Source organism: Boleophthalmus pectinirostris, unplaced genomic scaffold (genome assembly GCF_026225935.1).
Source record: "Boleophthalmus pectinirostris isolate CB_2022bp ecotype Guang Dong unplaced genomic scaffold, ASM2622593v1 HiC_scaffold_17, whole genome shotgun sequence".
NCBI classification, from domain to species: Eukaryota; Metazoa; Chordata; class Actinopteri; order Gobiiformes; family Gobiidae; genus Boleophthalmus; species Boleophthalmus pectinirostris.
The window spans coordinates 311,377-337,388 of NW_026571115.1; the positions used below are offsets into that span (position 1 = coordinate 311,377).

A 26,012-nucleotide genomic window follows, 5' to 3' on the forward strand; every position below is an offset into this window, starting at 1 on the left:
TCGGACACAAATATCTTAATACCTGTTGGGCTTGGGTTGGTTCTATCACTGCCATGTCAGACGCAGGCCGGGCTCGGACAGAAAAATTCAGCCCAATCCACACTCTAGTCACCCCCAACTGAAAAGTTACACTATGCACCTTTAATATACTGATTCTTATCCAGAAAGACAATAAAAACACAATTTCTTTAGACAATAGAATGTGGTTTTCAACATGAAATGGTAGTACTTTCTTTACTATTTCCATGTGTCCTTATGTGTATGTGTGTAATCCCTCAATGGTCCAGGTAGGTTCTCAGTGGTCCGTGTATGTGTACTAGTCTGTGTGCTCTTCTACTTGTTCTGATGCAGCTCAACATCAGGAAAGGCTCATTTTTGTCCTGAGAATGAGATGTTTTTCACATAGATACCTGCTCAAATGACTAGTTTTAGTGTCAGTTTGTATCAGATTTTTGGTACGTTTGACAGCTCTATGTCCTGCAGGGGATGAAATGTAGCTTCTCATATAATTTCAGGTAGCAATCTTATCAAAGTTTGCATATAATTTCTAGAGTTCTGTTTTGCTATAGCCTGCTCACATTGTACAAAGGTAAGGTCGGGTCAGCTCCACTGACACAGTCTAAACCAGCTCCTCTGTGTTTGTATTTGTTTTGGGTAGAAACTCATCCAGTCAGAGTCAGACCATCTGTACCTCCTCTCCATAAACATGAGCTCATATTGTTTTACTACAACCTGTTTCTGTCCCACTCCATCATACTCGTTTGAGCAAGTATTAGGGGTGGGACAAGATATATTTTCCACAAGACGAGACGAGACGACACACGAGATTGGATCTATGAGTACGAGACAAGACGAGATTTTAACATTATTTATAGTACATAAATGTCATGATCTGGTTTCCAATTTTGGCCTCACCCAGGGGTGTAACAGCACATGTATTCATGTCAGGCTGTTCCGGTATGGGACTTTCGTTGCAGTGCAGGGCTGTGAGCGAGTGAATTTGCTCCATTTGTGTGTGTTTACATTTGGCCACTACATGTGCAGCTACACAGCACGAGGGAACTCGTCTGTGATTGGAGCAGTGTTTCCCATGACTACATCACACCTAACCATGTGAATCCTTGCAAAACTGCAGTAGTCTCTCCACAATCCTCACTTTCGCCTTTCACTGACACGGAACCCCCCCATGCCCGCAACCTCTGTGTCCAGTGGTATTTTCAGACTCTGGGGACATTGTTTTTTCTGGCCAAAAATCTGAAGATTGAGCAAAACTTCATGCTGTTAGTGCTGCACTTTACTTTTTCAAAAGTAATACTTCAAAGATTTGTCGCTTATTTGAGAATATTTTATTTAACTTATTAGCATTACCAGGCAGCACTTTGCATTTATTTTATTTTCCTGTTTGTATAAGGTTAAAACAAATAGTTGGTTTAAAAAACACACAAATAAACAACAAGCAAATGGTTTTGCATTTTGCTCACATACTGTACCGAAAATGAACTGAGGTACATACTGAACTGTGATTTTTGTGTACAGTTACACCCCTAGCCTGATTTACTTGATTTACTTTATTTAATATTTTTGCTGTCATTGTAGCTCTGCTTTTTGAGAATACAGCTTCTCAGTAACTCAGTAGTACTTAACTCCATGGTTTCTTCAAATCCAGATGTAAAAACCTGGAAGAGAAATCTCACAAGATCATTTTTCTCATGAGTGCGCAGTCTTGTGGCAGTTTGGTCTCACACGATCTTGTCTCCTCCCTAGCAGGTTTTGATACTAAAAAAGTCCCATTGACAGGCCAGAAGTGAGCCTGTCCTGATGATCTGGAGCTGTATCTGTACAGGTGGAAGAGCACATAGACTAGTACACACATGGACCAACATGAACCTACTGCACCTCTGAGGATTACACACATATAACACACATGGGACACCATTTAATGTTGAAAATCATATAATTTTGTCTAAAGAAAGTGTTTTTATAATAATTGTGGTATTGGAATGAGTATTAAGTATGGAGTGTTTTCCTGTGTCTGTGTCTGTGTTTGTGTTTGTGTTTGTGTTTGTGTTTGTGTGGGTGAAAACAGGACTGGCACACATCTCTTCATAAAGATGAGCTCGTATTATTCTACCATGACCTATTTCTATCTCCATTCATAAAGTGCAGCCTGTTGCCTTCTGGGTACGTGAGTAAATGTTTGAGAGGAGAATCAGGTCTGAGCTGGTTCTGCTGTGGGGCTGAAGTTCACAATTATAGTATGGACTTTAAGCTCTGCTGGTGTGATGAAAGACTAAACCAGGGCTCTTGTGTGTAACTGTACAAATGCACACACACACGGGCTGTAAGGGACATGTTTATGGTGCTTCTGTATCTTTAGCTCATTCTCTGCTCACTATTGTTGTACTACTGCTGCACACACTCTCCTACTAAACATTTGCACATGCACATTGGAACTAGATCCTCATTTTTCTCAAGTATCAATATTAAAAAAAAGTCCCAATGACAGGACAGAAATGAAACTTTCCCGAATAACTTTAGAATGATGTTGAGCTGTATGAGAACAAGTATCAGAGCACATAGACTAGTACACACACGGACAAACATGAACCTACTGCACCTCTGAGGATCACACACATATAAGGAATAGAAGACTATTTAATGTTGAAAATCACATTCTATTGTCTAAAGAAAGAAAATCAGAATTTATATTGAGTCTATCAATTTCTTAATATCAAAATCATTATCAAATCAAATGTATTTTACTAAAAGAAATGCTTGTATTGTAGAAGCACACTTGTATTTGTAAATGCACACAGTTAACGTGCTGGCCGCTCTATTCCAAACAGGAACTGAGCAGGGGGTGAGCTCTGGTTGCAATTGACTTTTACTGGAAAACCGTGGCTCCTCTCTCTGTGACTGCTGTTGTCAGCAGTGTTGTGCAAGTTCACACTTCTCATGAACTAGTTCAAAGTTCAGCCAAAGATGTTAATTTTGTCTTCTTATATACTTTAACTTCTTGGGTTCTTTTTAAAGACAATGCAGTAAAGTGTATTTACCTTGTTGACATGTTTCGGCTGCTAGCTGCGAGCCATCTTCAGAACTGTCACCGGTGTTGGTGGTGACGTGTCGTATTGAACAAGTTCAAACGCTGGATCAAGGAGGCCATTGAAATCAGGAAACGAGGCACGGACAGCATTAACTGTGATGACGGCGCGTTCCTCCTTTCACACACCTGGGACACCCTCCTCCAGAGAACATCGGGCGGCAGGAGGTGTGGTCAGTCTGAGCCACCTGCCAGGTCCATCAGGCTGACCACGCCTACAGGAAGTAACAACAGCTGATACACAACACGTCAACACCAACAGCGGTGACAAATCTGAAGATGGCTCGCAGCAGCCGAAACATATCAACAAGGTAAATACACTTTACTGCATTGTCTTTAAAAAGAACCCAAGAAGTTAAAATAGTTCAAAGTTCAGTTCACATTTGTTCAAAGTGAATAGTTCACGTTCATAGTTCACAATTTAAATTTTGAACTAGTTCAAAGTTCAATTCATTTTATATTTAGATGAGATCTGTAAATAAAAGGCTGCATTGATTTTTCAAACTGACTTCTAGTTTACAACAACTTTATAAGATACACTGTTGGACAAGTTACTTTAAAACTGTGATGTGTTATTTATGACTTGTTCCTGTCATTTCAAAGTCATCTGTTACATTACAATATTACTGTGTTTAAAATGTAAAACATTACACAACTATTACAGCACTTTTGAGTTACTCTCACCAAAATAACTGAAGATGCTGAACCTTTGCACCATATATGGACTGAACCAGGACTAAACCAGGTCTAAACCAGGACTAAACCAGGACTGAACCAGGTCTAAATCAGGACTAAATCAGGACTGAACCAGGACTAAACCAGAACTGAACCAGGACTAAACCAGAACTGAACCAATAATAAACCAGGACTGAACCAGGACTAAACCAGGTCTAAACCAGAACTGAACCAGGTCTATACCAGGTCTAAACCAAGACTAAACCAGGACCAAATCAGGATTAATCCTGGACTAGAACTTGGAATCTAGGAAAGCCCCTGAGAAAACCCGCGAGCGCGATTGGGCGTCAGCTGCGTTTAGCTCCGTGGAGCGCGGACTTCTGCGTCGGTCCTTTCGCTCATGATCACGGTCTACGCGGGCGCACCACCGGCGTTTCACCGCTGCTGATATCGCGGTGATTTTAGCAAATATGTATGAAGAAAAATGAAAAACCCACCATTTCAATCCAGGTTAAGAAAGCATTGTGACGCGCGTTACTCACATTTGTACCGAGTAAAATATTACCACTTTTTTCCCTATAATGCCGAACATTACTGCGTTACAGCACAAAAAGCAACGCATTACAGTAATTCATTACTTTTATAACGCGTTACTCCCAGCACTGAGAAGATATTAACCATAACCACTATAGAGCCGCGCGTGGAGCAGCACGTCCTGTGTGTGTAAATTTCAGAAAATAGGATCCATCCTATTTTTTGACGCTCTACACGAGCGTAGAAACCGGAGCCACCTTCGCGTTGACACGCGGCTGTGGTTTCACGAGGTTAAGTGCGAGCAGATCGTCACTCGTCAGGTGAAAACAAATTCCGACGTTTAATTGAACCCCAACAGTGACGTACGTCGTTCATCACACATAATTTGAATAATTCACGTTCAAGTTCTTGATTTACAAAAGTGTTGCGTTCAGTTCAAAGTTCACTGAAAAATGAACGTGTTCAGTGAACGCGTTCTTTTGAACTCGTTCATGCACAACACTGGTTGTCAGGCTCCTCAAACCCTGGGGTTTTTCATTTCACTATTTTGTTCCTAAATCAAGACATGAACAATAATAACAGACCATACTTTTTTCCCTGAGGCGGGAGGGGGCGTGTACCTGCAGGGGGCGTGTACCTTTTACAGCCTCGCTCTGGATTTCTCTCTTTGGTTGCCATGATACACACGACTTGACTGTCAAACCCTTATTCCATTGGTTTATACAGTGAAATGACAAAAATGTGAAATTGCCATTTGAGTAGCTGCATGATGCCCCTGCGTGGCAATGGTCAGTAAAGCCCTCTGTGCCCTCTGTGTGCCCCACAGGCTGCAGACGTGTGAGTAAGGCTGCTCCTCAGGCTCAGATGGACTGGGACTACGACGGACCATCCATGAAGACCCCGGTGCCAGGGCCCCGCTCTCAGGTACTGCCCCCACCTCCACACCGCCTACACCAGGGCAGGACATCTGAGCAAAATGTAACCCTATCTGTGTTCTGTCTGTAGGCACTGCTCAAGCAACTGGGAGAGATCCAGGTAAGAGAGGATGGGAGGATTAAAGGAGGTATAAGTCATGTGACTTCAGCACACTGTAGAATCCCTGTAGTTTAACCTGAGCTGGAGCTGGGTCAGAGCTCTCAGGCAGGATGTCTGTGCAGATTTGTTGACCTGGTATGGTTCATATCTGTGTTATTATTGGACATATCCATTTGACACAAAAACTTGTGCAGAGTTTCTATCTCTTTTCTGTCAGCCATATCTTCATAAAGCGGTGCCATTATTCATGATTCTGATTTGGTTCTCCCTTGATTCGGGGAGGTGCCACCTGATTTGGGTCTTCATATGCAATGTGAGATACTCTCACAACTTTGAGCTTATAGTGTGCTGTCTTTTCACTGCAGGCTTTGCTCTTAGGGATTTAAAGTGTCATTCAGTTCTTCTCATGTCTGTGGTGTGTGCTTTTTGTCTCACGTTTAATAATGGCTGAAGACTGAAAGATCCTGTGGTGTGTGATCGCCTTCAGAGGTTGTTTTAATATAGTGTGCTTAAAGTGCATATGTCACTTCCCTTGACCATTTTGGTGAAGTTTTACATGGGCAGCAGATGTGACATAAGACATAATTCCATGACTGTTGCCTAGCGACCATCAGCGGTCGGTCATCCAGGTGTGAGACTGCTCTAACACTTTACTCACCTTGGCAACAGTAGCATAAGAAAGGATTAGGAGTGGATGCTCAAGTTTAGTTCAAAATAAGTTGTCTGGTCAGACGACACAACCAATATTCATCCAAACAACTTCATAAAAGAAACTAGTCCGTACACTTCTGTGTTAGAAAACTGTGGTGCTCATATCACCAGACTCCTGTAATCAAAGACCAAAACACGACTCATTTACACAATCATGATGTATGACAACACCTGCATTTTGTGTTCATATTGTCAGATAAATGTGTTTCTTATGTGTGAGTAGTCTGTGCATTTTGGATGTGGTTTTGTGGGCTGATGACATGAAAGTCTAGACCTAGACTTTGAACCTATTTAAGGCAGATTATTATATTTTATTACTTTTTTTTTTTTTTTCAATGTCAATGTCTTTTTAGACAGTGTTACAAATCTGTAAGATATGTTCGGTGTAACATGAGTTTAAAGCAACATCAGTTTAATTGTGACACATGATCAGTGACATCATTCTATTACAGTTCATTCACTTATTAGTTATTTATTGGAGCATAACCTTGTGATAATTAATGAAGTGTGCACTCATTTCTATTTTCTATTTTATTTTAAAATAATGCAGTGGGTGATAAAGTTGTGTAGGACTCTTCATGTTATACAGACGAGTGGTGAAATCTGCTATAAAACCCTATAAAACGACACAATGTTAGGAGCAAGTATCTTTATTTTGGATGTTTAAACACAGTGAACATGTGTGAGGTCGTACCACTAGACTTGGGCATATTATGTTTTTAATGAACAAAAAACAGGATGCCTTTCAAACTGTTATGTGTACTACTGTATGTATTATGGGACCTGCTTCAGTGTGAGTTCATATAATGAATCCGTGCACACGCAGACTTTGTGACACGATTATGAAATTGGTACTTTATTATGCTGACAGGATAGGTAAGATAATTAAACAGTTTTCTTGAGTGTAGAGTTTTAAAGTTTTCAAACATTCAACATTTTGGGCAAAAATGTCTAAAATGACCAGCTTCAGCTCCTCCAGCTTTGGCCACAAGCCTTTTAACTTTGAATGAACCCGTCAAAGTGCTAATAAACTGATAACGCTGTGACATACAAGACTCTTGTTATGGTCTATGCCCTTTACATAACCACAACAATGTTATCTTTACTTTCGGATATCACCAGTAATAAAGCTTTCTAATAAAATGATAAGGTTTTTAACCGTTTCTAATTAAAAGGGAACTAGGATTCATTCAAAGATTTCTAAGAATATTCTGACCATAACAAGTGATCCATGTTTTCTTGTTTTTTCTGTTCAACACCCATTTTGAACTCCACATGTATAATGCTCCAGTCATGTTAGAAAAACAGGAGGCTGTAGATAATGAACCTTTGCTCCTGGAGCTGTGCCCTCTGCAGTTTAAGTCCATATCAGTATGTAACAGGAGTTTGAATATGTTCTGTTCAACTGAGACAATACCAAGTCTTGGGTCATGTCATAGTCACCCGGAGTTGAATTGGGAGTGAACTCACCCAGAGTTGAATTTAGAATGATTCATGCATGTTTGAATAATCTTGAATTGCTTACTTTCAAGATGGCATCGGCTTCACACACATTCAGCTCATGGTTTGTCTCACTTTTGAGAAGAGCTTTTGCTCCATTAACAACACTGCGTTAAAACAAACAGCTTCAGAGTGAATAAGAATGGTGCAAACCCTTGTCCTTGTGGGATGCCTTGTGTGCAGGTGTGAGTAGGTGTGTGCAGGTGTGTGCAAGTGTGTAGTGTGAGATGTGTGTTGTGTGCAGATGTGTGGTGTGAGGTGTATGTTGTGTGCAGATGTTCAGAGTGTAGTTCCATGATCTCACACAGATTGTGTCTCCAGAACATCGACGCCATCAACTTCTTCTGTAACTACGAGGAGAGCCGCGGGAACTACCTGGTGGATGTGGATGGCAACCGCATGTTAGACGTGTACACCCAGATCTCCTCCATCCCCATCGGTAAACCTCCTCTGCACCACTCTGCTCCTCTGCTCTTCTGCTCTTCTGCTCCTCTGCTCCTCTGTACCACTCTGCTCCTCTGCTCTCTAGTCCTCTGCAGCCCTCCAGTTGAAGACCTTTCTGTTGTGTGTTTCAGGCTACAATCACCCGGCTCTGCACAAACTCATGGCCGACTCCAACAACCTGGTATGCCACCACACTGTCACCTCCTGCAACTGCTCTGAACCATGGCCCACAGCCACTCTGCACACTGCACACTGCACATGGCCACTGCACACTGCACACTGCACACTGCACACTGCACACACACCTAGTTTTTCACTAGGTGTGTGTGCAGTGTGCAGTGACTGGATCAGACTGAGCGTGTCACTGGTAGCACAGACAACAACAGCCTGTATAAAATCTGTTAGAGCAAATAGCCTCTGTTTGCCTCAATATCTTCACTAACATGTTTTGTAATCAAATGCAAGTTACAATTAGGCAAGAATTAGATTTTTTTTGGCTGGATGTTTTGAAACTGAAGAATTTCTGTGCATCCCGACTGTTCTTAGGATTTATTCTGCCAAATGCACAAAAAGACTTTATAGGAAGAGTCAAAGTATAAATGAGTTTGTGAAAATGTGTCACGCATGAGGCTGATCATGAGACTTGAGAACTCCACAAATGAGGGATTTCCTGCTGAACTAACACATGTTGATGAATGTTTACTGTCTCACACTGAATACATCAACATTACTGGTGCAGATGTGATGTGAGTTTTGCTGTTGTCCTCACAGAGCACATTCGTGAACCGGCCTGCTCTCGGCATCCTGCCTCCAGGAAACTTCCCCGATAAAGTCACTGAGAGCCTGCTGTCGGTCAGTCACACACACACGCATGCACACACACACACATGCACACACACATGCACACACGCACACACACATACACACACACATACACATCCCTCTGGTTGTGTTGTGGCAGGACTTGTGATGGTGTGTCTGTACACAGGTGGCCCCCAGTGGGATGACTCGGGTGCAGACCATGGCCTGTGGATCCTGCTCTAATGAGAACGCCTACAAAGCCATGTTCATCTGGTACAGGGTGAGAGAGGGGACAAAAGACTGCACCACACTAGTTTAGTGTTTTGTTTGTTTGTGTTAAGCAGTATTCCATTAATCCAATCATTTGACATCTTTGACCTTGAGATGGATGTCAGCACAGGTGACACTGTGAGTCATGGAGACTCAATCTGAAGGACTCTGCTCAAAAAAACCCTGAAAAAGACACATCCTTGCTGTTGCTTGTCTCCATGGAGACAGACAGGTGAAGTGAGGTGAAGTGCAGTTATATACCAAACTATGGAACATTTCAAGTAGAGATGCACCATTCCAGCTTTTTCAGTTCCTATACCGATATCGATACCTAATTTCAAGGTAAAGCAATAACATATTCAAGGACACCTGAAGGTGGCAAATCCTCTGCCAGAAAGTTACATACAGAACTAAATAAATAAAGACATAAATAAAAATCTATTTAAAACAACAATTAATTAAACAAAACATTCAATTAATGAATGAATATCAAATTAATAAATGACTAAAATAAATCTTTGCTTTATTCATGTGTTTGTTGACATCCCCTGGTGTGTTTTGTGCAGAATAAAGAGCGTGGTGGACCCAGCCCCAGCCCCACACAGGAGGACCTCACCTCCTGCATGATCAACCAGGTCAGTGCTCTGTGTGTGTGCCTCTAGAGCTCCTCAAATGTCCCATCCATAATACTGTCCCCTGTGTCCCCTTCACCCCACTATGTCCCTGTGTCCCCTCCCACCTCACTCTCCCCGTACGTCCCCTCCTCACCATGTCCTCTCTCTCCTCACCATGTCCTCTCTCTCCTCACCATGTCCTCTCTCTCCTCACCATGTCCTCCCTCTCCTCACCATGTCCCCTCCTCACTCTGTTTTCTTCCTCATCACGTCCCCTCCTCACTCTGTCCGTGTCCCCTGCAGAAACCGGGCTGTCCTGACCTCAGTATCCTGTCCTTTATGGGTGGTTTCCATGGGCGCACTCTGGGTATGTACCTCACATCTGTCCCCCTCTTCTGTGAGCAGTCTTGTGAAAAGGACTTTACAGACTCTAGTGATTATGAACTTGTTCTTAAAGTCCACTGACTTTCATGTTAGAAAACTTTTTTTGTCATTTGTACCAAAATGACTCCGCAACTCTGTCCAAGTCTGTGTGTATCACTGTGTGCTGTGTGCACTCCCTTTACACACATGACAGTGTGCACTCCCTTTACACACATGACAGTGTACACTCTCTGTACACATATGTGACAGTGTACACTCCCTTTACACACATGACAGTGTACATTCCCTTTACACACATGACAGTGTACACTCCCTTTACACACATAAGAGTGTACACTCTCTGTACACATATGTGACAGTGTACACTCCCTTTACACACATGACAGTGTACACTCTCTGTACACATATGTGACAGTGTACACTCCCTTTACACACATGACAGTGTACACTCTCTGTACACATATGTGACAGTGTACACTCCCTTTACACACATGACAGTGTACATTCCCTTTACACACATGACAGTGTACATTCCCTTTACACACATGACAGTGTGCACTCCCTTTACACACATGACAGTGTACACTCTCTGTACACATATGTGACAGTGTACATTCCCTTTACACACATGACAATGTGCACTCCCTTTACACACGACAGTGTACACTCTTTGTACACATATGTGACAGTGTACACTTCCTTTACACACATGTGACAGTGTGCACTCCCTTTACACACGTGTGACAGTGTGCGCTCTCTGTACACACGTGTGACAGTGTGCGCTCCCTGTACACACGTGTGACAGTGTGCGCTCCCTGTACACACGTGTGACAGTGTTCACTCTCTGTACACACGTGTGACAGTGTTCACTCTCTGTACACACATGTGACAGTGTTCACTCTCTGTACACACATGTGACAGTGTGCACTCTCTGTACACACATGTGACAGTGTGCTGCGTGCAGTGTCTGTACACACGTGTGACAGTGTGACAGTGTGCACTCTCTGTACACACGTGTGACAGTGTGCTGTGTGCAGTGTCTGTACACACGTGTGACAGTGTGCTGTGTGCAGTGTCTGTACACACGTGTGACAGTGTGCTGTGTGCAGTGTCTGTACACATGTGTGACAGTGTGCACTCTCTGTACACACATGTGACAGTGTGCTGTGTGCAGTGTCTGTACACACGTGTGACAGTGTGCTGTGTGCAGTGTCTGTACACACGTGTGACAGTGTGCTGTGTGCAGTGTCTGTACACACGTGTGACAGTGTTCTGTGTGCAGTGTCTGTACACACGTGTGACAGTGTGTCTGTGTGCAGTGTCTGTACACACGTGTGACCGTGTGCTGTGTGCAGTGTCTGTACACACGTGTGACCGTGTGCTGTGTGCAGTGTCTGTACACACGTGTGACCGTGTGCTGTGTGCAGTGTCTGTACACACGTGTGACAGTGTGCTGTGTGCAGTGTCTGTACACACGTGTGACAGTGTGCTGTGTGCAGTGTCTGTACACACGTGTGACAGTGTGCTGTGTGCAGGGTGTTTGGCCACCACTCACTCCAAAGCCATCCACAAACTGGACATCCCGTCTCTGGACTGGCCCATCGCGCCCTTCCCCAGACTGCAGTATCCTCTGGAGGAGTTCACTCGGGAGAACGCTGCAGAGGAGGCCCGCTGCCTCGAGGAGGTACTCTTTCTCTCTGTCTCTTTACTTTCTCTCTCTCTCTTTCTCTCTTTTTTATTCTCTCTCTCTTTCTTTCTTTTCTCTCCTTTCTCTCTCTTCCTCCCTTAATTTGATTTCAATTGAAACCCTAGAAGATTTTAGAAGATATTGAGTCTGTTCACATTCTATCCTGTGGGATTTGTGTCTTTTTTCTTGTAAATTAAAAGCTTTCATCTCTAATTTCGTATTATTTCATGCTCTAGACTCACACAGAAGCTCTTGACATTACGGCCCCACACCACATGTGTGAAAGCCCTGTGTGCACAGGCTGTATAGAAGTGGACATATCTTGCCTGATAGTCGCCCCTCTGTCTGTCACTGCTGCTGTCAGACTCATTTGGGGCTTATAATGTTCTTATTAACTCTCTGTACATGATCCTGGGTTTTTTTCTATTTTGTCCCTAAATCAAGATATGAACTTTAATAACAGACAAATCAGGCACTTCTGTCCCCGATGTCACTCCTGCTAGTGTTAGCAGCAGGTTTGATTGACAGCTATCAGGCCTTGGTGCTAAGCCCTTGTCTCCTGCCAGACCACTGGTTCAACATTGCTCCTGGTTGGCTCTTTGGTTTTGCACTCAGATTTCCAAATCTGAGCTCTGGTTACAGCAGTTTAGCCTCCAGACCTGCCAGCCTTGATTAGCTTTATTTGGCTGGACCTGAAACTGATGGGTGATGTCACACTTCTTCAGTTCACGTCTGTCATACAGTGTATACCTGTGTGTGCGCTGTGCCAGCTCTGTGTGCTGTGGTGCAGGTGGAGGACCTGATCGTGCGCTGGAGGCAGAAGGGCAAACCCGTAGCAGGAATTGTGGTGGAGCCCATCCAGGCGGAGGGAGGAGACAACCACGCCTCTCCAGACTTCTTCAAGAGCCTCCGGAACATCGCACGCAAGGTACAAAGCTTCAGCACAAGGTCGCCTTTTCACAGATCTGTCCTGCAATTTCCAATCTCTACTGAACTAAAGGTAAAAGGTAGCCATTAACTCGAAAACTACCACCTCATGACATCACAAGGTAGAACAGAGTATTCTGAGCTTTGGAGATGTAGATATCAACTGTTCCCATGGCAACATGGTAGCTGACTGCTTTTGTGGCTACCTGCCTCATACAATGAACAGTTTTTGAAATGTTAGGGGTTTTGAGTTTTTAACATCACATGTGATTTTAACCAACTAAGAAGTGCAGCACGTTCAAAGGCCACACAGAAGAGACTAAATGAATTGTTTTCCCATATCCAGGGAGACTGTGCAAGAGGACAGCTCAGGAGGTAGCTATGGGCATGTGAGATCCTACAGGCTTTTCACACCATATGTGACAGCAAATGTGGCAGAAAGACTCAGAGATCTTCTAGAGCAGGGGTCTCAGACTCGCGGCCCGGGGGCCAACTGCGGCCCGCGGAAGGATTTTTTGCGGCCCTCCACTTGATTCCAAAGAATAATGTCAGTGCGGCCCGTGGTAGATGTACGCACAATCCCACCCCCCTACCGCGGGCCGCACTGACAGATGAAGCTGCAATCGGTGCCCATGCAGATTCACAACAGATTATTAACGCAGTTTACGTCCCAAAACTCAATTTACAGCAGTTGTGAAGGAACGAGTCTAAGTGGATCTGTTAATACAAGTACACGTGCACATAAGGCATCACCGAAGAACCAAAACAAACCACACGTGGTGGTACATGTGTGCGCACTTCACTTTACGCTCCCACAACCACAGCATCAGAGCGCAGAGGAGGCGCTGACGCAATTCCCCTGTTCAGAAGTATGGGACCTTTATTGGAGGGGCTAATAAGAAATAAAAAGACATTGACAGTCTGTTTACCTGTTCAACACTCAGTGCGTAACTTGCTGGCAACTCGATGACCAAGCTCCACCTGTGCGTCGCCGAAATCCACGCGCACTCAGCGGCAAACACAGCTGTCCCATCAATATGCAAGCACCACAAAACTGCACTGATCTATTCCAGAGGCTTGGCGACATGTTAGCAAAAAGTACGAGGCAAAAACAAGCGTCTTCCATCCATGTTTGACATACGAGAAGCAGATACACTCCAGTGTGGTCCGCTTTCACACCGGCAAACGAACCAAAACTGGTCCGATTAACGAGCCTCTGTATCCCGGTAGAACAGCGATATCTCCAGTAACCAATACTGATGTTCCCTGTTAATACCGCGGGCGTCCTCATCTCAAATTATCACCACGAACTCATAAAACAGCAACGTAGAACTTTCTACAAACTCACCGCATCAGTTCTGAGTTCGGGTAACAGCAGCAGCCAACAGCGTTCAGCGTAGCGCGCAGCTCCTCAGGACGGCGCTGGAGTCTGGTCCTTGGTCTTCTGTCGTCCTACAAGCGCGTTGGTCAGATGGTCCGGAGGCTCTGTCCTCCATGTGCTGGTTCCAGACGGTGGCGAACAAGACCAGTGCGCAATGACTGGGTCTGAGCGGGTACGTTCCTCCGTCTGCGCGCTGAGGGGAAAGTGAGAATGCGCTGTGGACTACCTACAGGTCTGTGCTGCTCCTGTCCTTCGTGCTCAAGAACCGCAGCTGGTTCCGAGGTGGTGCAAAGCATCCGGACAGAACGTGAATCCAGTTTAGTTGGTGTCCGCATTTGGTTCTTCCCGGGAAAAGCGCTTTTCACTCCCCGCTCCACGTCATCTGAGCCCGGACAGAACCGGAGCTGCTCCCGCTGGTTCGGGACTCCGGTTTGGATCTAGTCCGACTGTATTTCTCACACTAGGCTAAAAGCAGGACATTTTTTAAAGGTGAATCAATTGAATGGGCGATTGCCTATTGCCATAAAATTATTTGATTAATTAAAGCCTAAAATAACAAATGCTGGTTCCTACATGATCACGGGGAACAAAGGGACCTCTGTGCAGGTCCTGAACAGAAGTACACACCCCATTTTTGACTCACTCTGGAGCCACACGTTCGCACGTTCTTGCTCTGATCTTCGTGTATTACATTCTCTGTATTGGCCATTGTTGGTAAAATATTTCGAAAATGAATCGCGGCTGCGTCTGGACAACAATCTGTTACTGCGCTGGAGTCGTACAGCGTCATTACAGGCAGGAGACGCGTTTCTCCCATGATGCATCTAGAATAGTTCGTTTAGACCTGCTGTCTGTGGTTTGGACCCGGGTTCGCGTTCACACCAGAAGAACCGCACCAAAGTTGGTCATTTGGTGCGGATTCAAGCGAACCGAGACCACCTCTTTTTTGAAGTCTCGGCCCACTTGAGTTGGTCCTGGTCAGAGTCCGATTGACGCTTTCACACCAACGCAAACGAACCGAGCTAACCACTTCTGGTTCGAATGGATCGTTTGGTGTGCACCAAATACTGTCGGTGTGAAAGCACCTAATACAGGTCAAGGCTCACTGATGAGCATCTTCAATCTATCCTGAGGATCTCATATGCTTCCTCCTGCAAGCCAAATATCTCTCAGCTGTACAAGATGAAGCGTAGCCAGGTTTCAACCAGCAAGGAGTAGGTAAAAGAAGAAGAGTAGACGCATTAGTTTAAACTTACGTTCTGAATACATTTTCATGTTCTGAACTGTTATTAAAGATTAAGAAAGTGTGTTGCGTGTTGTTCTTTCTCTCTCCTCTTTTCCCGTGCAACTGCTATTTATCGAATACTCAATGCGGCCCAGCCTCACTCAGACTTTATCTAATGTGGCCCCCAGGTAATTTGAGTTTGAGACCCCTGTTCTAGAGGAAATACTTTGAGAGAATGAACCATTGCATCATCAACCGAAACACCAGAGCAGAATAAGAATGAGACTTTTCCTGTCGTGTTCTCCTGGTTCCCCCCAGACGCTGCTGTGATGCCCAGGCTGCAGGACATATATAATGAATGAGATATATGTGATATATAATGAAGGGTGATTCGAATGTGTGAATGAATCAAAACATAGGTTTGTTTTTGAGGAGGTAACAGCATTAGAACATGGCTTAAAGATCACGAGAGTCTGTGTAATAACAGGCCTTTGAAATGTGTGCTTGTTGTGTCTGCTCTAGCATGGCTGTGCGTTCCACGTGGATGAGGTGCAGACTGGAGGAGGCTGCACAGGGAAGTTCTGGGCTCACGAGCACTGGGGCCTGGACGACCCCGCGGACATCGTGTCCTTCAGCAAGAAGATGCTGACTGGAGGATACTATCACAAGGACGAGCTGCAGGCTGACAAGGTGACTCCACTTTCCTCTGTCCCCCTCTGTCTCCTCCAGTAAAATGATACATGATACTCACAGTAGACTTGGACAGACTGGAGCCTGCACTGACAGGAGAACCTGTTCTATAGTTGTATGTTAAAAATATGTGAACACTACTAACATTAGATCACTTTGGTGCACTCAAAATGATAGAAGATCCCTCTCAGTCTGAGCTCATGCAGTCTGGGAAGAGATGTATCATTTCCTTTTGTAAACACAGCAGGTATACTCACTATTTTAAATCTCACACACAGAGGTGGTCATGTTCCTTCAGATCAGGCTGGGAACATGAGCTCCCCAGCTGCATAAGAACAAGACTAGTAGAAGCACAGGTGGACAGCCCTGGACTCATGATGTGTGCATGATGTGTGCTGTTCTCAGGGTTACCGGATCTTCAACACGTGGATGGGAGACCCGTCTAAGAACCTGTTCCTGATCGAGGTCCTGAACGTGATCCGCAGAGAGAACCTCCTGGAGGAGGTGAGGAGGTCTGGCAAGGCTCTGCTCCAGGGGCTCTACGCTCTACAGGTACTCTAGCATATATACTCCACTTTATATGCTCTCCTCTAGTGTCAGTGTTTGATGCTTGCTTTTTTGTTTTATGTTAAACAGCTAAAATATTTGCTTTGGATCAGTATAATCCGTGTATCATTCGTTCATTCGTTTTTCAATATAAAACCAAAAATAAGAAAATGAAAAAACAACAGTTTTCTTTGCTATTTGTCTCCAAAACCAAAATGAAAAAACGGATAACGATTCGTTTTTTCAGTTTTCGATTTTGTGTTTAAATGAAAAATGGAAAAAACGGATAACGGCCGTTTCCCGTTTACGTGACTTCCATGACTGCGATGCCAAACTTTTGCACCGGGTACGGACTGAACTAGGACTGATCCAGGTCCGAGACCGGACCGGAACTAGAACGGGACCAGAGCGGGACTAGAGCGGGACCAGACCAGGACCAGAGCGGGACTGGGGCGGACTCCGAGCTTTGACTCTGAGCCTCCACGGGGTCCAAGCCTCAGCTTCGAGCTCCGGCCCTGCCGTGGGTTCTGAGCCTGCGATCTGGTCTCGGTCTTGTCTCGGTCTTGTCTCTGTTTCAGGCCCGCTCTGGTCCCGGTCTGGTCCCAGTCTCAGTAGCGCTCTGGTGGTCCCGGTCTGGTCCCGGACCTGGTCCATTTGAACCAAAAGCTCTTAGTTCGGTTCGTTTTCGTTGGTGTGAAATCGTCAGTTGGATGCTTTGCACCACCTCGGAACCAGCCGCGGTTCTTGAGCGCGGAGGACTGGAGCAGCTCGTCCGGACCTGTAGTCCACAGCACATTCTCACTTTCCCCGCACGGAACCAGTGCGGAGACGATGACACGGAACCGCTCGGACCGCTTGTCTCGGACTCAGTTCCGCTCTGATCCCGCTCTGGTCCTGGTGTGATCCCGGTCTCAGTCCCGCTCTGGTCCCGGTCTGGTCCCGGTGTGGTCCCGGTCTCAGTCCCGCTCTGGTCCCGGTCTGGTCTCGAACCTGGATCAGTCCTGGTTCAGTCCGTACGCGGTGCAAAAGTCCAGCATCGCAGTAACGGAAGTCACATAAACGGCCGTTATCCGTTTTTTCCATTCTTCATTTAAACACAAAATCGAAAACTGAAAAAACGAATCATTATCCGTTTTTTCATTTTGGTTTTGGAGACAAATAACGAAGAAAACTGTTGTTTTTTCGTTTTCTTATTTTTGGTTTTATATTGAAAAACGAATGAACGAATGATACACGGATTCAGTATAAATGATGTGACTGTGTGGAGAGTCTGCCACCTGCTTGTCTCTATATGGCATTAAACATGTATCTTGTGTTTATCCGTGGTATTTTTTACCTTAAATATACATTCTCACTGTGAGCAGGGTCGCCTCTCCACAGATCTGACCTGTAACCTTGCATGATGTTGACACCAGCTTGTCTCCATGAGTCTAGAGTTGACAGTTTATAGTGAGTGTTTTCTTTTCGAGTGTGTGCTGCTCGTGTGTTGGTTATAAATGGCTGTGCAGGGCCTCTGTGGTTTCTCCTCTATATTTGTAAATGTAATCCAGCACAACATGCTCACGTCTGACCTGCTTTACTGTTCATATCTCTCTCCACACAAAACCAACTGGATTAGTGTTCTCAAAGAAATGATTAAAGACAGCAGCCAATGCCTTATGTGAATCTCAACCAAACTCGTTATTCTGGATATTGTCTTTAAAAGCCTCGCCCATACATTTGTACCGGCCCATTTCGAGAAAGGTGACTCTTCCTCTTTAATTTCAAAATCATATAAAATTTGCATTTTGTTTTATCACATCTGACAAAAGACTGAAATCTGAACGGCTAAACTCGTCCAAGAGTCCCAGCCCAGGCATTCAACAACAGGTTTACAGAGGTCGAAAATACAGTTTTAGAAGCTTTTACAAAGAATAAGGCTCCATGGAGACACAGGGAGGGCATCTGTACTACTGTCCTCTCCTGACTGTGCTTGTGTCTCCAGGAGCAGTACCCAGGCCTGCTGAGTCGTGCCCGGGGACAGGGGACGTTCTGTGCTGTGGACATCTGTGATGACCCCACCAGGAGCAAGATCCTGCTCCAGGCCCGCGACAAAGGTACTGCCCCTCGGTGTACTATTACTGTGTACTACAACTACTATTACTGTGTACTCCTTCTCAAAGCCTGCGACAAAGGTACTGCTCCTCTGTGTACTATTACTGTGTATTACAACTACTATTACTGTGTACTCCTACTCAAAGGTACTGCTCCTCTGTGTGCTATTACTGTGTACTGCTACTATTCTGTGTACTCGTACTCAAGGCCAGTGACAAAGGTACTGTCCCTTTAAAACCCTGATAAAAACACATTTCCCTTTAATCTGGGTACCTTGTGGTTAGAAGGAGTCTCCTGCTCCTCTATGCTCGTATACGTGCTCATGTAGTTTTGGACTGGGTACCTCGTGGTTGGAGGGCGTGTGCTGGTGCCTGTGCTCTGGTGGTGACCTGGATGTGCTCGGAGGTCAGGGGCACGCCTCAGGATCTGTGTTCATTTGCCTGATATAAAGTGTTTCTGCTGAGGAGGTGTACAGTGTCGGATGTGTCAGATGTGTCGCACAGATAACACACTGCCCACGACACCACGGCCCATCTCAGCTGCTCTGACTCTCTCTCTTTAAAGTGTGTTGTACTTTTTCACTTTAAACACAGAACTGAAGTTGTGTTTTGCTTCAGTCACATGTTTAAGGAATCCTGCTCACTTAAAGTGGAACTAAATAAGATATTTGAAGATTTGGTATTTTAAAGTCAAAGGCCTCCATCAGTCAAGTGTACAGAAGACAAACTGCAGAATAGACACGTTACAAAGAGCATGCAGAGGGACTTTTGGTTTTTCACTGTAAAGGGTGAAGTATAGTTCTGTGTCGACTCTACACGCACTGCCGCCATTTCTTTGTTGCCATCATTTTTGATTTATGGATCTGCGCCGAGGTCCATACGCCGCGAAGTAATTCACTGCCAAAACACTAGAGGGCTAGGATATATGTCCAGTCATATATACAGTCTGCGTGTACAACCTGCAGACGTATAATCTCTGAAAAGTTTAACATGAACCATCTCCAACATGACAGAAACACAGAACAGGCTCACCATCAGCAGCACACCGCAAGGAGCAAGCTGTTTTTTGAGCGCTTAGTTTATTCAAATTAGCCATGTGGTTTTAAGTTTCGTTTCTGTAAAACGTAAACAAATATGCACAAATCTGCATTGAACACATTATTATACTGAAGGTATATTGAAAGAAAGGAAAGCCGAGAACAGGAAATGTCTGTAGTGCGGTGGTACAGACAACTAGTCACAGCCCTTATTGTCTGCGTTGCTTCCTCTGCTGTCTGCGTTGTTTCAACGTGTAGTTAGAACATTTCGGAGGTGGATGTCTGTCAACACAGACGCTCTGTGTAGGGGGTTCATGGTTTCTAAGAAGTGAAACCGGCTGATGAATCAGGCTAGAAGAGTGCAGCAGTGAGTCTTGATTGTCTGTGTCTGTGTAAATGTGTATTTGTTGACATTGCAGGCACATCATAAAAGTATTATAATAATACAGACAAATATTAGTATTGTGATTCTAATTAAACCTAAACAGCCCCGTCTCTACAGACCAGGAACAGAGCACAGTCCCATGTGTGCAGTGGTGCCCCCTATGGGCTGAAGTGAGTGCTGTGCTCGTCGCTCTGTCTCTAACTTAAACATGCTAGATTTAATATCGACTAGTATGTGATTTTCAATACTTTTGACAGCCCTGCTCTCTGTGTGTGTGTGTGTGTGTGTGTGTGTGTGTGTGTGTGTGTGTGTGTGTGTGTGTGTGTGTGTGTGTGTACGTACAGGAGTCCTGCTGGGTGGCTGTGGAGACCGTTCCATCCGTTTCCGCCCCGCCCTCATCTTCAAGGAGTACCATGTGGCCCTGTTCCTCAACATCTTCAATGACATCCTGGCTCAGCTCAAGTAGAACCACCAGGAACCACCAGGAACCCAACCAACCCGACTGCCTTCAGACCTGTCTACAGCACAAGAACCTCCAAACACTCACACACAGGGGGCGCTGGAGAGAGGCTGGAATGCACTTTTGAAGTAATAGCACATATGAACAAATTAAAGGTCGTATATTATGCTAGCTACAATCTGGTTTAGCTTTAGTTATAAAGTAGCTGCTGTCAAGTCCCTGCGCCCTCTGCTGGCCACTGTAGCATTGTATGTGATCAGAAATCAGCACTGCATTATACAAGTACTATACGATGTTTAAATTGGTAACACGTCAAATACCAACGTTAATAAGTATGAAGAGTTGTAGCCAAATAATGCGTGATATAAAACCTTTAATCGAGGTCGACAATAGAGAAAAAAGATCCAATTTAAAGCCAGAGTTTCTCAGTGAAATGCCCGACCAGACCATAGACTGTTTATAGAAATGGACAGAGCTAAACCGCTAGCCACGGTTTTCCAAACAGGAAGTGAACACAGGTGCACTTCGGCTCCACTGACTCTGGTTATGATTCACTTTTTTATTGAAACAAAAAATGCTGCTGTCAGAGTCATCATTTTGGTCTTAAAATATGTGTTTTAACAGTTGTCCTGTCGATCTGAGCTACCCGTCGATTTGAGCTACTTAATGCTACTGCACGTGCACAGTACCACCAAGCACCGTCGATTTGAGCTCCCGAGGCAGAAGTGGAGTAACAAGTCACATTTTAAAAGTGTTTTGGTTTTATTGTGTGTTTGTTCAGTTAAACATCGACATGTGCGTGTTCAATTTGCGGCAGAAAACCTAAGTTAGATGATTGAACAGTTTGGATTTAATATTTGATTTTATCATTATCATTTTCATTAAATTATGTTTTATTTTGTTTCCATGAGTACAAAACGTTGTATCTTTGTTTAGAAAGGTGCTGTATAAATAAAATATCACTATATTATAATAGCAAATTCACATTGTAACCTGTGATATTATTGTGAAATATGATATTATCACTATTCATATAAAGATTTCAGTGGTTCTTTCTCTTATTTAATGAGCTACCTCAACCCAAATCCATCTAAATGAGTGAATAATATTGATTCTACAGTGGGAGCATTATTCGATGGATAAATTGAATACGACCAAATGAACCATGCACATGTATATAAAACAGTTGAAATTTGACATAACTAAGGTGTAAAGTGTGATCAGCGTGTGCAAATAACATCAAACTCACGTCTCTAATCCAAAGAAATCTGTATCAGACTGGAGAGGTTAGGGTTTGGCTTTATTTGATCTCTACAACTGTAAACGAAAAAAAAAAAGGTCGCTTATTTCGACAGGGCAGAGTGAACCGATAGACGTCACTGTCGATTTAGACTGCTGGAGCTTATTTTGACAAGGCAGCTCATTTCGACAGGACACTGTCTCTACATGATCCTGGGATTTCACTATTTTGTCCCTAAAAAAAGATATGAACAGTAATAACAGACCAATCAGCTCCGCTATAACTTCAGGCCTGAGTGAGCTTCATTTGACTGGAGCCATATGCTGTGTGTACTTCACACTCACTGAGTCCACTTGTTTATACAGTCTATGGTCCAGACCCTGTCCAATTTTCAGTACTTGTAAGTGAGTGAAATGTGACCAAACACAGCAGAAACATGATGTGGAATAGGTCAATATATGTTTGATAATAACCTGTAAGACTTGCTTTGTCCAGAATGTTCCACAGTATGGCATTAGACCTCCCTATCAGTAACTTTTTTTTTATTGCAGAAAGGGACCTTGAAAAACATATTGTAGCTCTGAGCGAGGCCGCCTCTCCACAAATCAGACCTGGAGTCAGTTTCCTTGGAGATAGACAAGTTTAATCAATCAATCAACAACTTTACCTTTACCAAACCTTAGCGAGGAATCAAACACAGTCCCAAGTACTTCTAAGAGTCCACCATTTCTACTGCTTCCCCATGGATGGAGCTGGTTATTGGGCTGTGGACTTTTTTCCACAAGTCCACAACCAGTTTTTTGGTTTTAGCTCCATTTAGATCCAGGTTATCATTATCACAGCATTAATGAAAGCAGGTAGAGCTCGGCCGTGGTGTGAGTTTACTCCCTGCAGGAGAGAGAGGAGGACAATATCATCTGAGAACTTCATCATGTAGCTGCCCTCATATGCGGACCTACAGCTGTGTGTATACAGAAATTAAAGCAGTGGAGACAAAACACAACCCTGGGAGACACCAATATTTGTTGAGTTTAGCACTGTGAAACATTCCAGACAAAGCAACATCATCTCCATGGAGACAAGTAAAGTAGATAAACGTAGTTCAAATGTCTACGATGTTTACAGTGAAGAGCAATACGTTTGTGATGAAGAGGAGGAGAGAATGCAGGTGAAGGTGTGAAAGAAAGCAGAAGTGAAATGACACACTGTGGCTTTAAATTGGAATCTTCTGGTAATGTTTAAACTGGGATATCTTTGCCATAACATTTGAAACACTGAACCGTCCGCCCCATAAACCACTACGCCCTTTATGCTCGCTAATATATTAACTCTGAAGAGGAGAGAGCTGCTAATCTTCTTTTTTATTTTTTTACTCTTATTGTTATTTTTTTAACCTGGATTCTGAAAAGCGCACAATAAATCAGGGTTGAAATGTCAAACTAACTGATGTCCCTACTCTTTATAATCCAGTCCAGGTTCAGACGAGCACAATCGCCACGGCAACACCACACGTCCCATAATGCTAATGGAATCATATAGAGTAAGAACAACAATATATGATGAATACAGTAGTTTAGTTGGACTTTTTTGTGCCATATTTGGTTGGTAATCCCTCCCGTTTTGCGTCCTGCATGGATGAAGCTGTACAGTTGTAATAGGTATTTGATAAGAACTGACCCTGTAGCCCTGTGGTGGACACGTATCCAGCGTCTGTCGGGGGATTTTTGTATGAAGTAACACTATAGGAGACAGTGGTGAATGTCTTATCCACGTACTTGTACTTGTACTTGTACTTTTTAGCGTCTGTGAAGGCCTATGTTTAGTCCTGTTTCTGTTGTATTGGGAAATGAAGCCCGGGGGAAGAGGCCGTGTGCGTGTGGGATGAGTTTAAAGTGCATGTGACTTTGACCGTTCTCTCATTTGCACTTCATTTGTTGGGATAATACTGATTGTAAATATAAATAATAGTTTTACACCAATCAAGACGCAATTGATGAAGAAAAGTTGAAAAATACTTTGGAAAATTACAGGAAGTAGTTCTAAATACACTGGTGACATTGTACATAATCCATTAAATTACTTAAAGTGAGTAACGTAATCTGAATACTTTGGATTACTTGCTTTGCTGTAGAGAAACAAAGACTAGGATAACTTCACGTAAGATGTTTTGTCTGCTAAAAGAAAATAAAAAGCCCAGACTTTACTGAACCTTATTGAAAATATTATTGATAGAAGAAGAGACACGTCCACGCAGCATGATTTAGTCCTGTTAAATCCTGTTTTAGTCCTGGTTTAGATCTAGTTTAGACCTGGTTCAGTCCTGGTTTGTATCTAGTTTAGACCTGTTTTAGTCCTGGTTTTAGTCCTGTTTTAGACCTGGTTTTAGTCCTGATTTAGATCTGGTTTAGACCTGGTTTTAGTCCTGATTTAGACCTGGTTTTAGTCCTGGTTTAGATTTAGTTTAGACCTGGTTTTATTCCTCGTTTAGACCTGGGTTCAGTCCTGGTTCAATCCTGAATTAGTCCTGGTTTAGACTGCCATGTAATCCCATTTATTTCAACAAAGTAACTGTAATCCAATTACCACTCACAGTAACTGTAACCGAATACAGTTACTCATAATTTGTACTCTGATTACGTAACTCTGGTACATGTAATCTGTTACTTCCAACACTAGTTGCTAGTGTGATGTCATTCAGGATGTGAAATGAACCAACCTGAGGAAAAATGTGTACATTTTGTTTTTCTTCTTTTGCAAAATGTGAAATACAATGATTTTGATTTTGACTGTGTTTTAGTGAAATGAGTCGTCCAAGCTGTCATAGACACTTTAAAGTTCAGATGGAGGGCAGTGAGGGCTTTTAAGGACAAATGTCAAACTCAAAATGTCAATGTTTAAATTGGTGTATGGTTAATTTATCTGCAAGAACTGGCACCAAGTTCAAGCATTGTTTTCTCTGGCAGTACAAAAAAACAAGTTCTCAAATATGTCATGAATTAAAGGTGCATTATGTAAATTTTAGATCGAGGGTCACCGTTCTGCCTGGAATGTTCCACCATATGACATTAAACAGCTAAACATTACGTTTAATATATTACAGATGCTTTTAAAGCTCAAAAATCCCTAGAAAAACAGACATGACTGAGTGTGAGCGGGGTTGCCTCTCCACAGATCTGACTTCCTACTTTGGCTGCAATGTTTCATAGTTTGGTATTAAGCCTTTCTATCTTCATGGAGACCACACCAGACCAAGTTACAGGTCAGATCTGTGGAGAGGCGACCCCTCTCCCAGTCAGAACGTCTGTTTTTCTCTGTCAATTTTCAGCTCTAAAACCAGCTGTAATTGAATCAAAGTAAAGTCGAGCTGTTTAATGTCACACTGTGGAACATTCTAAGCACAGCAGTGATATATCCATAGGAACAAGTTGGTGACGGAGCCTCAATCAAAAAGTGACCCCTTTAAGCCACAGAATGATTTCGGTTCAATTATGAGCTTTGAACATTTGAAGTAAAAGGACTAAATTCACACATTTGTCTCATTTGTTTGGAGAGATCTTTTCTAAACCTTGTGCCCTCCATCTGGTCCTCTGAGCCCAGCCCGCGCCGCTCTTCCCCCAGCCACAGCACACGTCCCTGTGTGTACGTCCCATGGTGTCCGCCCGCCACTCCGTGGATGCTCCCTGTTCTCATGCAGACCATATCTTAGTGTGCCCGCTGCCCCAGTCTGTGCCCGCCCTGTTGCCCACAAATGTGAACTTTCCCCGGAGCACCTGTAGAAGCTGCTGTCTGCATGTTCTGTTCTGTTCCATGACGCCACATATCAGTTGCACACTTTGTGTCTATGCTTCAATGTTCTTCAATTAATTACTCAATAAATGAATAATTTTGTATACAGAGCTGTGTGTGTGTGGATCTTTTTGGAAAACTCTGAAGGTAACACATTCTGCTCAACTGTTTTTAGGTTGTGTTTTGAAGGTGCTCTGTGTCACTTATTTTTTTTGGAGGTTTGCTACTTTCTAGTATCCATGGAGATGCTCTTGTTTTGCCAGTACTGTTCCACAACATGGCATTAAATGTATCTATGGAGACAATCAAGAGCCCAAGTTTCAGGTCAGATTTCTAGAGACAAGCCCACTCAGTGAAGTTTTTGAAGGTACTTTTGAGCAATACAAACGTAAATATAATGATAGAATTTAATGTCATAGTGCAGAACCTTGTAGGCAAAGCAATACAGTTTCCATGGAGACAAGAATAAAGCTACATACTGATA

The 26,012-nt window shown here is 43.6% G+C and overlaps 1 protein-coding gene across 3 annotated transcripts in view; it reads left to right on the top strand.

Annotated features, from left to right (window-relative positions):
* abat (4-aminobutyrate aminotransferase) overlaps nucleotides 1–25,636 on the top strand; it is a 37,035-nt gene extending 11,399 nt beyond the window's left edge. For 2 of the 3 annotated variants that reach the window (XM_020925717.2, XM_055152399.1), the window contains 14 exons: nucleotides 5,139–5,236; nucleotides 5,318–5,347; nucleotides 7,880–7,997; nucleotides 8,134–8,183; nucleotides 8,774–8,854; nucleotides 8,991–9,083; nucleotides 9,640–9,708; nucleotides 9,991–10,054; nucleotides 11,607–11,755; nucleotides 12,549–12,686; nucleotides 15,814–15,981; nucleotides 16,387–16,533; nucleotides 18,512–18,623; nucleotides 20,387–25,636. In XM_020925717.2, coding sequence (XP_020781376.1) covers nucleotides 5,139–5,236; nucleotides 5,318–5,347; nucleotides 7,880–7,997; nucleotides 8,134–8,183; nucleotides 8,774–8,854; nucleotides 8,991–9,083; nucleotides 9,640–9,708; nucleotides 9,991–10,054; nucleotides 11,607–11,755; nucleotides 12,549–12,686; nucleotides 15,814–15,981; nucleotides 16,387–16,533; nucleotides 18,512–18,623; nucleotides 20,387–20,508 — 1,439 coding nt within the window. In that variant the 3' untranslated portion in view covers nucleotides 20,509–25,636. Of the gene's footprint in view, nucleotides 1–5,138; nucleotides 5,237–5,317; nucleotides 5,348–7,879; nucleotides 7,998–8,133; nucleotides 8,184–8,773; nucleotides 8,855–8,990; nucleotides 9,084–9,639; nucleotides 9,709–9,990; nucleotides 10,055–11,606; nucleotides 11,756–12,548; nucleotides 12,687–15,813; nucleotides 15,982–16,386; nucleotides 16,534–17,891; nucleotides 18,483–18,511; nucleotides 18,624–20,386 lie in introns of those variants that run through there. The other variant, XM_055152400.1, reaches the window with a different exon arrangement.
* The last annotated feature ends 376 nt before the right edge of the window (nucleotides 25,637–26,012 follow it).